The 12,876-nt window shown below is 46.7% G+C and overlaps 1 protein-coding gene across 1 annotated transcript; it reads right to left on the minus strand.

Annotated features, from left to right (window-relative positions):
* Window positions 1–689: 689 nt before the first annotated feature.
* On the minus strand, window positions 690–12,870 carry ITFG2 (integrin alpha FG-GAP repeat containing 2). Its single transcript, XM_057375793.1, has 12 exons — window positions 12,761–12,870; window positions 11,366–11,461; window positions 10,966–11,007; window positions 9,934–10,111; window positions 9,522–9,661; window positions 8,963–9,111; window positions 7,790–7,884; window positions 5,961–6,011; window positions 5,408–5,499; window positions 4,785–4,902; window positions 4,022–4,195; window positions 690–3,862 (listed from the first exon to the last, which is right to left on the minus strand). The coding sequence occupies exons 1-12, from the start codon at window positions 12,854–12,856 to the stop codon at window positions 3,720–3,722; spliced, it is 1,374 nt and encodes a 457-aa protein (XP_057231776.1). The 5' UTR covers window positions 12,857–12,870; the 3' UTR covers window positions 690–3,719.
* Between the last annotated feature and the right edge of the window lie 6 nt (window positions 12,871–12,876).

Here is a 12,876-nt window from a genome sequence, read left to right on the forward strand (position 1 = left end):
CTCCCAGTTCCAGTCCTCTCTATTGTTTTTGGGGGATAAAGGGAACAAAAGAATAATCTGAAGGYCTTTTTCACTGAAGATCAAAAAATGCTAACACTTTCATATAAAAAMCAGAAGTTCAGTACAAACTGCCAGCTCAGAGCAGGACTTAGCACATCCTATATATGTCCAACACTGGATTCCTCATGATGAAGCCTGTCCTTTCAGWATAAACAATGCAATGTTATTATTTTAGGGATAATCTCTGAACCTTGGTGGTCAGTTCCGATCAGGGCTACTTCCTAATAGAGGGCAAAGCAGTTGTGGAAAAGTCTGCAGGAAAATATCTGCCGCTGCCTGGAACAGTGTGCAATACAACCAGGGGTGGGGAGAAGGACTTCTGTGACCCCCTCTGAGGCCTCTGTGCAAGAGGTAAACCCATCCTGAGAACATGCTYTCTGCCAAAGCCACATTCAGGACCACTCCCAGGAGCTTGGGATCACTTGGTTTTGAACAGAATGAAAGCTGCAGCATTCCACATTCCCAGAGGCCGGCTCCTTCTTTCATTACCAGCAGGTGAGATATGGAATTGAGGACCACTGAGACACATACATATGTTTGCATTCAATCCTCCTTCCAAGGGACTCCAGTGGCCAGGATACACCTGAAGAGTTACAGAACTAATAAATTCAGGAGAAAGACCACAAAAATGAGGGCAGGGATGAAAAGCAGGTTTATTATATCTCAGGAAAATAAGGCAACCCTCTTCCTTTATTTTTTTTTGCTAGTAAACTGAGCATCAGAACCAAAGCCATGAATCATGTATCTGCAAAGACCCCCAGTGCCTGAGAATACCGTCAGACTCCTCACTTGCTGTGTACTGGCACTGGGACATAAAAAGGTGTCCTGCAAATCCTGCCCTGTTGAAAAGCTTCCCAGAACCAGCAGATGATGCCAGTYTGCTAGAGTAGGATACAGCAAACAACATTTTCTGCTGTATGGGAAGGAAGCACTTCTAATTCCAACTCTGCAGCTTGTGTCAGCTGGCAAGGACAAACAGACAATTAGTTACAAAGAAAGTATAATGTAACTCCATCAGTCCAGAGACACAGCCTTAAGTGGCTCCTTTCTTGAGAATATGGACACTTTACAGAAAGATTGTTGCAGCCTGAAGCACTGACTTCCAGAAGCATTTGGTACTCAGAAGTTCAAGGCAGGAAAAAATTAGGAAAGCCATCTTTTGGCCAAGGAACAGTACAGATGTCCAATTAATTCTTCTGTAGACACTTTTCATCTTCCCTTGTGCATAAGGGGCACAGAAGCAAAATGCATCTGCAAATTATTATGTGCTGCATGCAATATAAAACTGTCAGGGGAAGCCCTCAAATGTTAGTATTTTTCCTTTCCAATGGTTTTTAAGAGCTGAAAAGTTTTGGGGAACAGATGTTTTATAGTGTCTGTATTTTCTCACCTCTGCTTGTCATCGTGTGCATTGCCTGGGCTTGCATAGCACACAGCAATATTATCCTCAGGCCAGCAAAAGAGGGTTAGGGTGCACAAATGGCCCTGCTCAACATYTGCAATGCTTTTGCTCCATTTTCTTTCAAAGATGGTTCTCAGAAAAATGTCATTTCTCCCTCAGTTACCCTTTCCCATTCTTTCTCAACAAGTAATAGTCCAACAGTGGATCAGTTTGACTTTCCTTTCTTGGAAATCATTCAACTTGTACAGCAAAGTTTGTTTTGCATAGAACAGTTCCAACCACATGCACTCCTTTGTACACCCCTTGTGCTTGTGTTGCTAATAAAGGTTTATATTTGGTGTTGCTAATAAAGGTTTATATTTGGCATGGACAGACAGCACTGAGTTGTTCTGTGTTGCGAGTGTAGGCCATCCTGTTTCCCTGCTGGGCCCTACTTGCCAGAAGCAGTGGTGATTCCTGTTGGGATGGGGGGCTGYACATCTCAGCGTCATGAGAGCTGACAATTTGTTGAGGTTACAGTCTAGGTATGACAAGCTTCAAGATAACTCCTTGCTTTAGTAGATGGTCCCTGTGGGATCAGCTCTCCACTGCTCACACACTCCAGCCTCGCTGCTCTYCACACCACTGTTAAGCTCTGACTTGAAAGCTCCTGCCTGAAGGGTCCAGCTTTACACAAGCACTTAGTATGACAGAGGAACATTTAAAAATGCTTCTCAGCAAGATCATTAAAAGAGAGGGAAACTTCCACTGCAGTTGGAGAGTCAGAAGATACAGTGGCCTGAGAAACAAGCTAGCAGGTACGGAGCAGGTCAGACCGTTTCACTGCTCCACGCTTCAACTTTCACTGCTACCAAATACAGAGGACAGCACTGTCCTCTGAAAAGCTTATATAAATCTACAGATGGAAACTGTAAAGAACAGCTAACACTTATCATGTGAAGATCCTGYACTTCTATCACATCATCTTCGACAACAGTCACTTTGACCCAAGGGCAAGACACTCCTTTTCTCTATACAAACTCTTTTCTCCCAGTTAGGGCTGCCCTTGGATATTTTGCAGAGTAAAGCACAGCAGGTTTTCAGCCTCCCACAGGATCTTTAAATGCTGCCACTTGCTCCAGATCATTGAATTGAATTTGCTGTGACTCGGGCTGCTGTAAGGGTGAAGGGACAGCTCCATCCATTAAAAATGTCCAATAAAACATCACACAAGCAAGGGTATAATCGATACAAACCAGCAGGTAAGCCTGCTGCCCCTTTCCTAATAAGCTGAGTTAGGCAAGGGACAAGCTAATACAGGGAAAAGCACAGTAACAACAGCATGAGGAAAGGTTCATGCCTGGGCTTTTGCAAATGAGCTGCCCTTTCCCAGACTGCTCATGCCTGACAGTAGAACATCCCCTCCAGCCTGCCTCTTTCAGTTGTGCAGAACTCAAAGTATGACATTCTCCACAACAAATGGCAAGAGTGGCATTTCCACTGCTTACTGTGAGATGGCCAAGCTCTCATAGCACCACAGATSTACAGTTAAGTCAGACTGCTCTTCCTGACCACTTCACAACTGCTTTGTGAAGTCACAGCCTTCTCTGGGATCACACTGACCAAGAAGATGGAGACAYGCAACGACTCTTGACTAAAACTGGATCTGCTGGAGGCACTATCTCTCTATACCTTCTTAGTGCAAGTTGTGCATGGSTCCAGCTCCTCAGAACAGGATGTGATTTGTGAGAAACTGCTTGGTAGAAGAGTAACAGTGAAGCAACCAATGCATGGCGCTACTTTAAAAACACACAGAAGTGGAAGAGAAGGTCTGTGTCTGCTCCCTAACACAATTCCTCCACCTGCAATCCTTGCATTGTGATCCTGCTAAGAAGTCAGAAGTACTCACTAGAGCAGTTTTAAGAACAGGCCAAAACAGAGATGGAGCTCAGCTGCTCTCTCCATCTGTGACCTCAGTACTCCTTCAGTGCCCAATGGAGCACTTTAGCTAGTGAGGAATATGGAAACTGGTAACAGAAGGCCTATGTGCAGGATCCTTGGCCCTTTCTGTTCTGGTAGCTCCCTCAGCTAAAGGCAAACCAACAYACCACATTCAGTCAAGCCTACAGCCAAGAACATCCCTTCACCRCCTGTAGACCCTTTCCTGTTTGGACGTTTTGACAACACGGGGAAAGAACAGTCATCTTCATCAGATGCCCACTTCCAGCTGCAGAAGAGCTTGTGCTGGTATCAAAGATGYCAACCTTTAAGTGAATTCTTATAGAGGATCCTGGTTGCCAGTGCAGTGGGCAGAGGAATCTGTTCCATCAGGATCCTGCGAGGGGCTGCTGAGATGGTATTTCTCAGGATAGTAGAGTGTTTTGTGAATCAGATTTTTGACAGCAGAAACGTCRCTTCTGTCTAAAGAAAAGAGAGAAAAACAGTTTTTAGGCATTCTCATCAGGCAGTGTGAAAACCTCTTCMTGAAGAAATACCTGGAACTCTAGTTCCCAACACATCATCTGCCAGCAGCCCTTCCTCTCTTTTCTTCGGTACATCCTCCGCTCTTTCTGCACTCACCTATATCCAGCTGCTCCAGGAGACTTTCAAACTCTGGATCACCATCCAGGATTTTCAACAGGTTGGTGGACTCCATTCTCTCCAGCTGCACATCCCAGTAGATGTAGATCTTCTGGCTGAAGCTGACATAAACAAGACAGGGACTGTTGCTTCCTTCTTTGCATGCATAGAGGCCTGCAGAAAGCAGAAGTGTGGAAATCTGACTACTTCCAAAAGGATAGAGAAGGCAAATAATTGGCATTTCATGATGARGTACCAAAGCTGTTAACAGAAAACAGCAAGCACCTGGGCAGAGACATGGACTTGGTATACAAAGTCCCTTTGAGACAATCCAAGAAGCTGTCTCTGAACTGCATGAAGCTTGGGGATTTGCAAACTGCYTCTTGCAGGTCTGAGAGAAGGAACTGAGCAGAGCGAAAGCTCAGGCAGCCTCCATGGGCTCCTTATCTCCACATGAGAACAGCTTAGAAATCCACACACTAAAAAAGCAGTGGGGAAGACAAGAGACCACTGAAGAACTTCTGAAAAGGACAAGAAAAAAAGAAACAAAACACCCAGAAGACAAACTTCAGCATCATCTCTTTTCACTCTTATTTTTCTCAGATGTCACCAGAGGAAAAACTATCTGGGCCTYCTGCAGCATGCACACAGGGAAATTACTCCCCACTGCAGATTGATAAAGAATTCTGGGTCTCCCAGATGGGAGGAGCAGCCTTGAGGGGAAAAGTGCTGTGAGGGCTGGCTTTGCAGTCAGGCTTCCCACCTGCACAGAAGGCACTGACATTCTCRTCTGCTTGGAATCTGGCCACAGTGCGATTGTGGTCGATGATGTAYGTCTGACCGTCCCACGCACAGGCAATCACCTCCTCATGCCCATTGCCCTGTAGGAACCAGAAGATTGCATATTACACAGACATCACCTACTCCCAGGAACAGTCAAGAATCTTTCTTGCTGGTTCAGAGACAGGACGTTAATGCCTAGATGTCATCTCTGGACATCTCATCCAGATATTTTGTACTTGGAGCTCATCTCTCTTCTTCATGGTAATCCTTACATACTGTAAGAGCTTGTACACAATCAGGGTATTAGCAGTGAGCAAAACAATTCAGCTTTGCAATAAAACTGAGGARCAGCTGGAGGACAAATGTATAAATGGGTGCTGGACTCATTAGGTCTAACAGGCAGACATAGCCCAACCTCTTGCAGGTGGGCAGACTGACCTGAGTGCAGAATGTACTGCCACAGTCAGAACACTCTGTGCCATCCTGAGATAATCCCAGACTTTTCGAGCTGAGTCATACTCCCTCTGCCCTTCCKAAGTTCATATACATAAAGCCATGCTGAGCTTTTGTCTTCACCTCTCCCAGCCTTATTCAAATACTCACTGTAACATCCAGCTTTTCCAGAGCAAAGAGCTGGTGATCAACCTGAACAGACCAGAGCAGCTTGTCTGCTCCTTCCACGAGTTTCAGTGTCCCTGAAGAAAGAAAAAAGCAACTGTCTTGAAAACAATAAAAGGGAGCAAGATGTTTGTTAATGCTAGGCCCTGCTCCTTCAACACTTAGGGTTGCTGAGAGTTGGCTGCTAATAGCACAGGTGTGGTCTTGGCTGCTAAATCCGTACTGGACACTGGACCCCACCTACCATGTTCCTATTATCCAGATATACCGTGGCACTACTGGGCAGGAGGCACTGGCCATGAGAAAGGAACATTAACATGCATCTAAYCTCACAGTGCCCTCCATGCCTTCCTATAAAACATGTCAGTAGAAGGAGCCTTTGAGTCAAATTCTAGTGCCTGACCCATGGAGGTTTCTAAAGACCAGCTTCCCTTACTTTTAAAAATTGAAAGTATTGAGGCCCTGATTCTCTGCTTTGAATTAGTGACAGATCTTGGCTGCCCCACAGGTCTTCTTCCAGGACAGTGGCAGGACTTACCGTCCAGAGTACAGAGGGCAAAGAGACCTGAGCCGCTATTGTCACTGGAGCCTGTAAATGCAAAAGAAAATTACTGGAGTAGACATCATTTTATAAACATCGTCCCTTCYCTCTCCTGAAAACAATAAAAAATATCCAAAATAAGCTGATCCATCCTGCCTCCTTTTCTTTCCCAGTTGCGTGCAGGACAGAACTGACAAATGTCACTAGTTAAATCTGAACAGGAGAGTCCCCTGACCACCAAGATCCTTCAGCCCTTCAGTAAACTTTCTATCCAGCTACCAAAAAAGAAAAAATATGCAAGGTCAAGTTTTAAAAATATGACACTTGGAGAGAGAGGACAGGAGCTGTATTCAACTTAAGCTCCATTTAATCATGTCAATGACAATGTAGGAGGGATACTGGCTCCCTGAGGAGGAACCCAGGAAACCTAGCAGTCAGGAGCAAGCCAGCAGAGCTGGGAGCAAGCAGGCAGTTTCCCCAGAGTAAACAAACAATGTGAGCCTACCTCCACTGCYCACAGACAGCTCCAAGCTACAACCCCATGCACACTCATGGRTTGCAAACCACCCCATTTCTGCAGMTGAKCCTAAAGCAAAGGCAGCTGCTTGAGTGCTTAACTGCCCCTAGTGACCCAGACAGGCTCTGATCCAAGAGGTCTGCTGTGTCCCCCTTGGAAACTGGTCAGCATGACACTCTTCAGCAGTTTCTTTACTGATGGTCCAGCATCCATGGGGCTTTTTAACAACCTTCTCTCCRTCCCTTATTCTGTGTGCCTTCATTTTTCAGACATCTCTCAATAGATGCCAGGCTTCATACACAGTGAAATAACTGATTTCATGCTCTGTTGACCATGTTGCTCAAAGCAGCATCAGAGATGCTGAAAAYACGACAAGCTTAGGAACTGGGCAGGAAAGGTCCTCTGAGGAAGGGGAAGAGGATGGGGTTCAGTGGATTGCTTTTCTCCACAAGCTCTAATTACATTGGACAGGCTGAATCATTCTCAGGCAGCACTGCAGGCAGCAATACTTGGGCACAGCAAATAGAAGAGAAAGTGATCGCCCCTGGGAGTTTTGTGCCTTCTATTAAGCCCACATGCCCCAAGGAAGAGTGGAAGTTGCTAACTCTCCACAGATACCAAAGGAGGGCTCAGCAGGTGCACCAGGCACAGCTCCAAGCACAAGGAGTTACACAAGGGAAGCGTGTAAGAAATGTCTGGACACAAGCAGTGTGTCAGGGCTGAGAGAAACTGGCAGCCGTGCAGAGTTTAAATACAAGAGCTGAAAACAACACAGGGGAAGAAGACAGAGGACAGTGATACAGATGAAATATGGAAGCAGCTCTGGAGAGGCTCAGGCTGCATACGAGGAGGAGGAGAAGCACATAGACACCAGAAACTGAGATTCAAATGCTAAAAAGCAGGAACAAAGATGAGGCTGTGGGAAGGAAGAGATGCATCTAGGGAGTAAGAAGATGGCATAAGCTGCAGCCTGCAGAAASAAGGATCAAGGACATCTGTAGGAGCATGGCATGGCAGCCATTCAAACTGACAAAATGCAGGTCAGCAGAGGCTGCAGAGAAATACTTGTGCTGGGTGAAGGATAAGGGCTACCCAGGGAAGGACAAAGGCTATAAAAAGCTCACATGCAAATATCCAACTGTCTTTCTTTGGGAGCCAGCTAAGAGAAGTTGAGATCCCTCTGTTCTTGCAGCTGCCTCTCACTGTTACTTTTCTAACACAGGAAATCGAATTTTATCCTGGACTGCCACACTGAAAARCCATCAGAGGCAACTGCTGTGCTGGAGACCCCAAGCTGCTGATCTCTCACCTCGGGCAATGCTACCAATCAGATGAGTGGAGACATTCTTGTTGTGAATCCGTCCAGATGTTTGGTGTAGAATCACATCTCGAACAGGGCCCTCACTAGGGAAAAGAGAAAGACAACAGGGAAATGTTAAGGAACCATGCCAGAGACTGTCTCAGTGCAATCTCAGGAGCAGTGTATTCCAAAGATCTATAAATCCAGAGATTGACAGAGTGTGTGAACAGGTTTAGCCTCTTATTGGTAAAGGGAAAAAATGCACACCCCTCCAGGTATTAAAGAAACTTACCCATGTTTAAAAAAACAAACCCAGAATTATTTGATGCATTAAAAAAATAATAAAAAAAAAAGCTGAAAAAGCAAGGCCTGTATTCCACTGAAGGGGAAAAAAGACAATTTTTATCATTGCTGTAACATAAGCCTGGCTGCTTTTCTCTCACAAAATATCTGTTCAGGGTTGAACAGGTTGTTGAGAGACCACATCTGGGCCTGGCTTCTGGCTAGGAGGGTACCATTCCACTGAGGCTCCTAACACATCAAGAAGACTTCCCTAGGTCCCCTCCTGCTGCTGCTTTTTGCACCTGCCTTGAAGTGTCACAAACTCCACAGAAGCACCTAAATTCCTCACCAGGGTCCTTCCAGCACCAAGACAGTAACAAACATCTCACTGCTCATCCTGATTGCTCTGGTTGTGATTTACAGTACTGGCTTCCAGGGGTCTCATTAGGAAAACCTCTAATTGCCTCACCCACAGAAAACAAGTGAATAAGCCCAATTTTATCCTGGCCTTCAGATTAATTTGTTTTGGCCCAGTCTCCCAGCTCTCACCCTGCAATCTCATGACCTTTCTCCAGAAATCTAGGTCACTCATTTCCCTACCTCAGCCCCCAGTAACAGCCCCCTCAGGGGGCTGGTTTTGCCACTCTCCTTGCCCAATTCAAGACAAGAAGGGGATACAATGAAAGCAGGAGCATTCATCTTCATGACAGAGGCATGAAGTGTTCATGCAAGCCTGGGTGCAGGTGGGCTTAAGTGATGAGCTGCCAGCACTACAGCAGGTCACTGAAGCAAGGACAGTGACAGTACCTCCCGCCTCACAACAGTGGTGTGGTGGCACCCCCTTGTAATGGGCCTCCACAGAGGCATCTGCACATGTATCCCAGCAGGAACACCCCTCACCTGCTTGGGGCAGATCCGTCCCTTCCCGTGGCTGCATCCCGCTGCTCCGTGTCCCAGGTGCACAGCAGGATGGCATAGCCACAGCCTGGCTGTGACACCATCAGCTCTGGTGAGCCATCAGGGCCTGGGTTCACAGAGAGGCTGTCCACCTACAGGGGCAGAGGAGAAAACATGGATAGAGTCGAGAACTCCAAAAAGTTTACATTGCTCCTTGGAACTAAATTTGAATAKGGCAAATCTTCTGATTGAGCTGAGCAGGAGCTGAACAAACTCAGCTGGAAGCAAAATGTCTGAGTTCAGTAAAAGGCTCGTTCCCAACCCAAAGCCACTTTAAAACAACACTAGTGTTTTCCACTAGTGCTCTCCCATCAGGCAAAGGCAACTATTTCCCAGATCTACCAGCTGGTAGCAGCTCTGCATGTACAGAAAAACCACTGGGCAAAGCTCTTTTCAAGCCATCAACATGACAATTGTTTTGTTCATAGACTGAAATTTCATGCTTCTTCTCTTGGGAAAACCACCTCTGACAAGTACTGCTCTGAACATCCTATTTCCTTACCTGACCTTCTAGAAGCCATTTCTTCAACAGTAGCAACTGCCCAGAGACATGATCTGAATTCTCTGATGAGTCCTCCCAGCGGAAGGCACGGACCACCCTGTCAGTGTAACCCACCACCAACTCACACTTCCCGTCTCCATCTGCAGGGAAGAGAGAAAGACAGATGGACTCTCTCAAGTCCTAACAGCCCCAAAATGCAGAAACCACTGTGATMATTTCTATAGTTAGAAGTTATGTAATGAAAACTTGCACTTCAAAAAAATTCCTGAAGCTCTTGTTTCTCTCATCCATGACTTGGCTGTGGTTTGTTGGGAGTGTCTGTTTCAGCAAGACAGCAATTTCCTTCTGCAAGTCCCCTCATGTCAMACRCAAWCTCCYTAYCCCACACTCCCACACCAGCTTTGARGCTCACCAATGTCATTGATGAGCATGACCTTGGTGTTGGCAGGAATGTGCTGCTTGAACACTGGCTTCTGCTCTTCTGTCCCTGCCAACTCATGGTGGCCTGAAGCATCTGGGTGTTTTGAATTTGGAGAAGTCATGTCAAAAAGGTGAAACCAGCCTTCCGCACTCACCGCCACCACGAAATTCTGTGAGGGAAGAGAAAAACCTTTTGAATCTTCCCCTTTTAAAAAGTGCAGAAGCTGTCCCACAGCAGGGCAAATGAAGACACAAGGACAGATTGATCAAGATCAATGTCTGCTGGAGAGGGAACAGGAGGCTTTTGGCCAGCACACAAACTACTCTGCTATTGGCAGGGTCCAAACTTCTTGTTCATCTTTGTCAGCCCACGATATCAAGCTGGTATGTGTGCAATCCTCAAACAGTGCGTGGCTTTCTCAACGCCCACGTTGGCTCTGCTCCCTACTGGAGGAAACACAGCTACAGTATTTCGGGCAGGGTGCCTAAACTGGGACCTTTGGACTCGTTGTTCCTGGCTTAAACACCAGAAACRACAATACAACAAAAGGAGTCATATTAGACCCAGTGGAATTTGCTTGGGAGTCCAGACTATTCTGTGTCTCAGTCTTGTTTAGATGACCTTAAATGCACRTAGCCCAGTGGCAAAAAGACCACGGCCCACAGCAGGCATCAGCCCAAGCAGAGCAAAAGCCACTGAGCAAAAGGAGCAACCCTCAAACCACCCAAGCCTTGTGCTGTTCCCACAAGGACAAACAGAACTCAAATGCGCTTTTTAAAGACAGGATGGATTTCCTTGCTCTCTAAAACACACATGAGGCTCACAGAAAGATACCAGTTGTTTACAAACAGAAGAACAACCTAAAAACAGTGGTACTAAAACTCAGTGAGCAAAGGCAGACGCTGGAGAGAAAGAACCTGCAATGTGTCCTCCTCCACACTCAGCACATGACATGACCCTCATCTCCTAAACACCTCCCACATGCCCTACAGACACAGCTGGGAAGAGTTTGGCTCCTCTCACCTTTCCTTTATTGCACACATCTCCCACACCGACACAYGTGAGCTGCAAAAGAAAAGAAAGCCACACATGAGAGAAGACAACCCAACCCAGTGATAAACTTCTGTCCTACCCCTTCTTCTCCCATAAAGCATCTCTTGAACTCCAAACAGCCTTTTGAAGGACAAGGAGTGCAGAGTCAAGGGACAGAAGTCCAGTTTCTACGTTTGTTCGTTAATTTGCTCATCAATTCCAGCCCATGGGGTTGCGGGCAAAAGCCCTTGAAAAATTRCATGAAAAACAACAGAATCAGTTCTGGCTGCCATTCCCCTGTAGCCTACATATTCCTAAGCAAAAGGAAAGGATAGCTGGCTGCACATACACCAAAAAGCCCCACCATTGGGAAATTTTGTCAAGAACTGACCATTCCTTGGCAAGATCGCACAGCCCAGGGCTTGCTGTCATCATTCTTGTAAACATAGAGCTTTCCATTGGTGTCTCCCACCACGAGTTCATTCAGCTGCACAAGAAAACTGGGTTAGTAGGAAGAAATACATAATTACATTAACAGTATTCCTTCAACAGCAATAATTTCARAATTCACATCTTAAAATCACTCTGTGGGAAGAAAATTGAAGAGTTGAAGAGACAATCCTGAATCAAAATGGAAGGCCTGGGAAAATATAAAAGCCCTAACTCTGTTCTTGCAGATAAAAGAGATGGAGAATGGCTCCTCAGAGCAACATCCTGATACCCACTGCTTCTCCACCCACTGCTTCAGAGCTGTGACCGACTGTTTTAACATCCTGCTCAGCTTATCATCATCACTCCATCTTCCATCCTTCAATCAGATTCCTTGAATCACCTAAGGAAGATTATGGCAATGACACAAACATAACCATCCAGGAACAGGAAGAGAGGGCAAGAACACTTATAATAGATTTATACGGGATGTTCAATCTCACTGCTGAAGGAGTAAAAATGTATTCAGAATGGTGATTATTTCTTTAGAGAAGATTGCCAAACATCACCAACCACCCCTGCTAATGAGTCTATTCCCACTATCCCATCTCCTGCATCACACCTCTGTGTATTTGTGTGCATTTTGTAACTCCCTGCACAYCTCACACACACCTGCACACCTACATAATATAACTTTTTATGGGGAAAACCCTTTAATTGTCTACTGCATTGCTAGCCATAACACTTTTCAGGACAAGGCTGTAAAAAATTCATTGAAGAGAAGAAACAGTTCACATATAGCTGGTTAAGTTAACCTTTTCTTAGTTACTGACAAATCAGAACCAATCATTGTGGGCATGATAGCAACACTCCCAATGCACAACCATCCATCCCATGGACCAAGAAACACCGAGAGCTGGCTCTACCCTGTTTGTGATCCGCTGTGCTCAGCAAAGCACCCCTACTTTGCCATCTCTGTGAGAGGTAAATGTTTGTCTCCCTTTGGGAGCAGAAGTGGCTCTGCAGCACCCAGGTCCACATCAAGGGTGACATGACAGGTAGGTGCAATGGCGAGGGAAGCCCTGAGCAGCTGCAGCCCAGGAAACATTCCCTTTGCAGGGGACCTCCGGGAGGGGATCTGACCAGAGCTCCGCGTCCCTAACACCTCTCGAGCGCCCGCCAAAGCCCGTGTGTGTCCCCAGGGGTGGAAGCCGTTCCAGCTCCTCCTGGCACCTGCTCTGGGGCCGCACCGGCCGCGTTCGGGCCCCGTCTCCGAGGCGGCCCTGCGGGCACTCCCAGCCGGGCCCGCTGCCCCGCGGCTGCCCTGCCCGCCCCGGCCCGAGCTCCGGGCTCGCACCGTGTCGTTGTCGGCGTCCCCCAGGCAGATGGCGTGCGGGAAGAGGCTGCCGGCGAAATCCAGCGCCACGCACTGCACATAACTGACGGAGCGCATCCCGCGGCCCGGGGAGCAGC

Source organism: Malurus melanocephalus, unplaced genomic scaffold, assembly GCF_030028575.1.
Source record: "Malurus melanocephalus ecotype Western Australia unplaced genomic scaffold, MMel_1.1 scaffold_259, whole genome shotgun sequence".
NCBI classification, from domain to species: Eukaryota; Metazoa; Chordata; class Aves; order Passeriformes; family Maluridae; genus Malurus; species Malurus melanocephalus.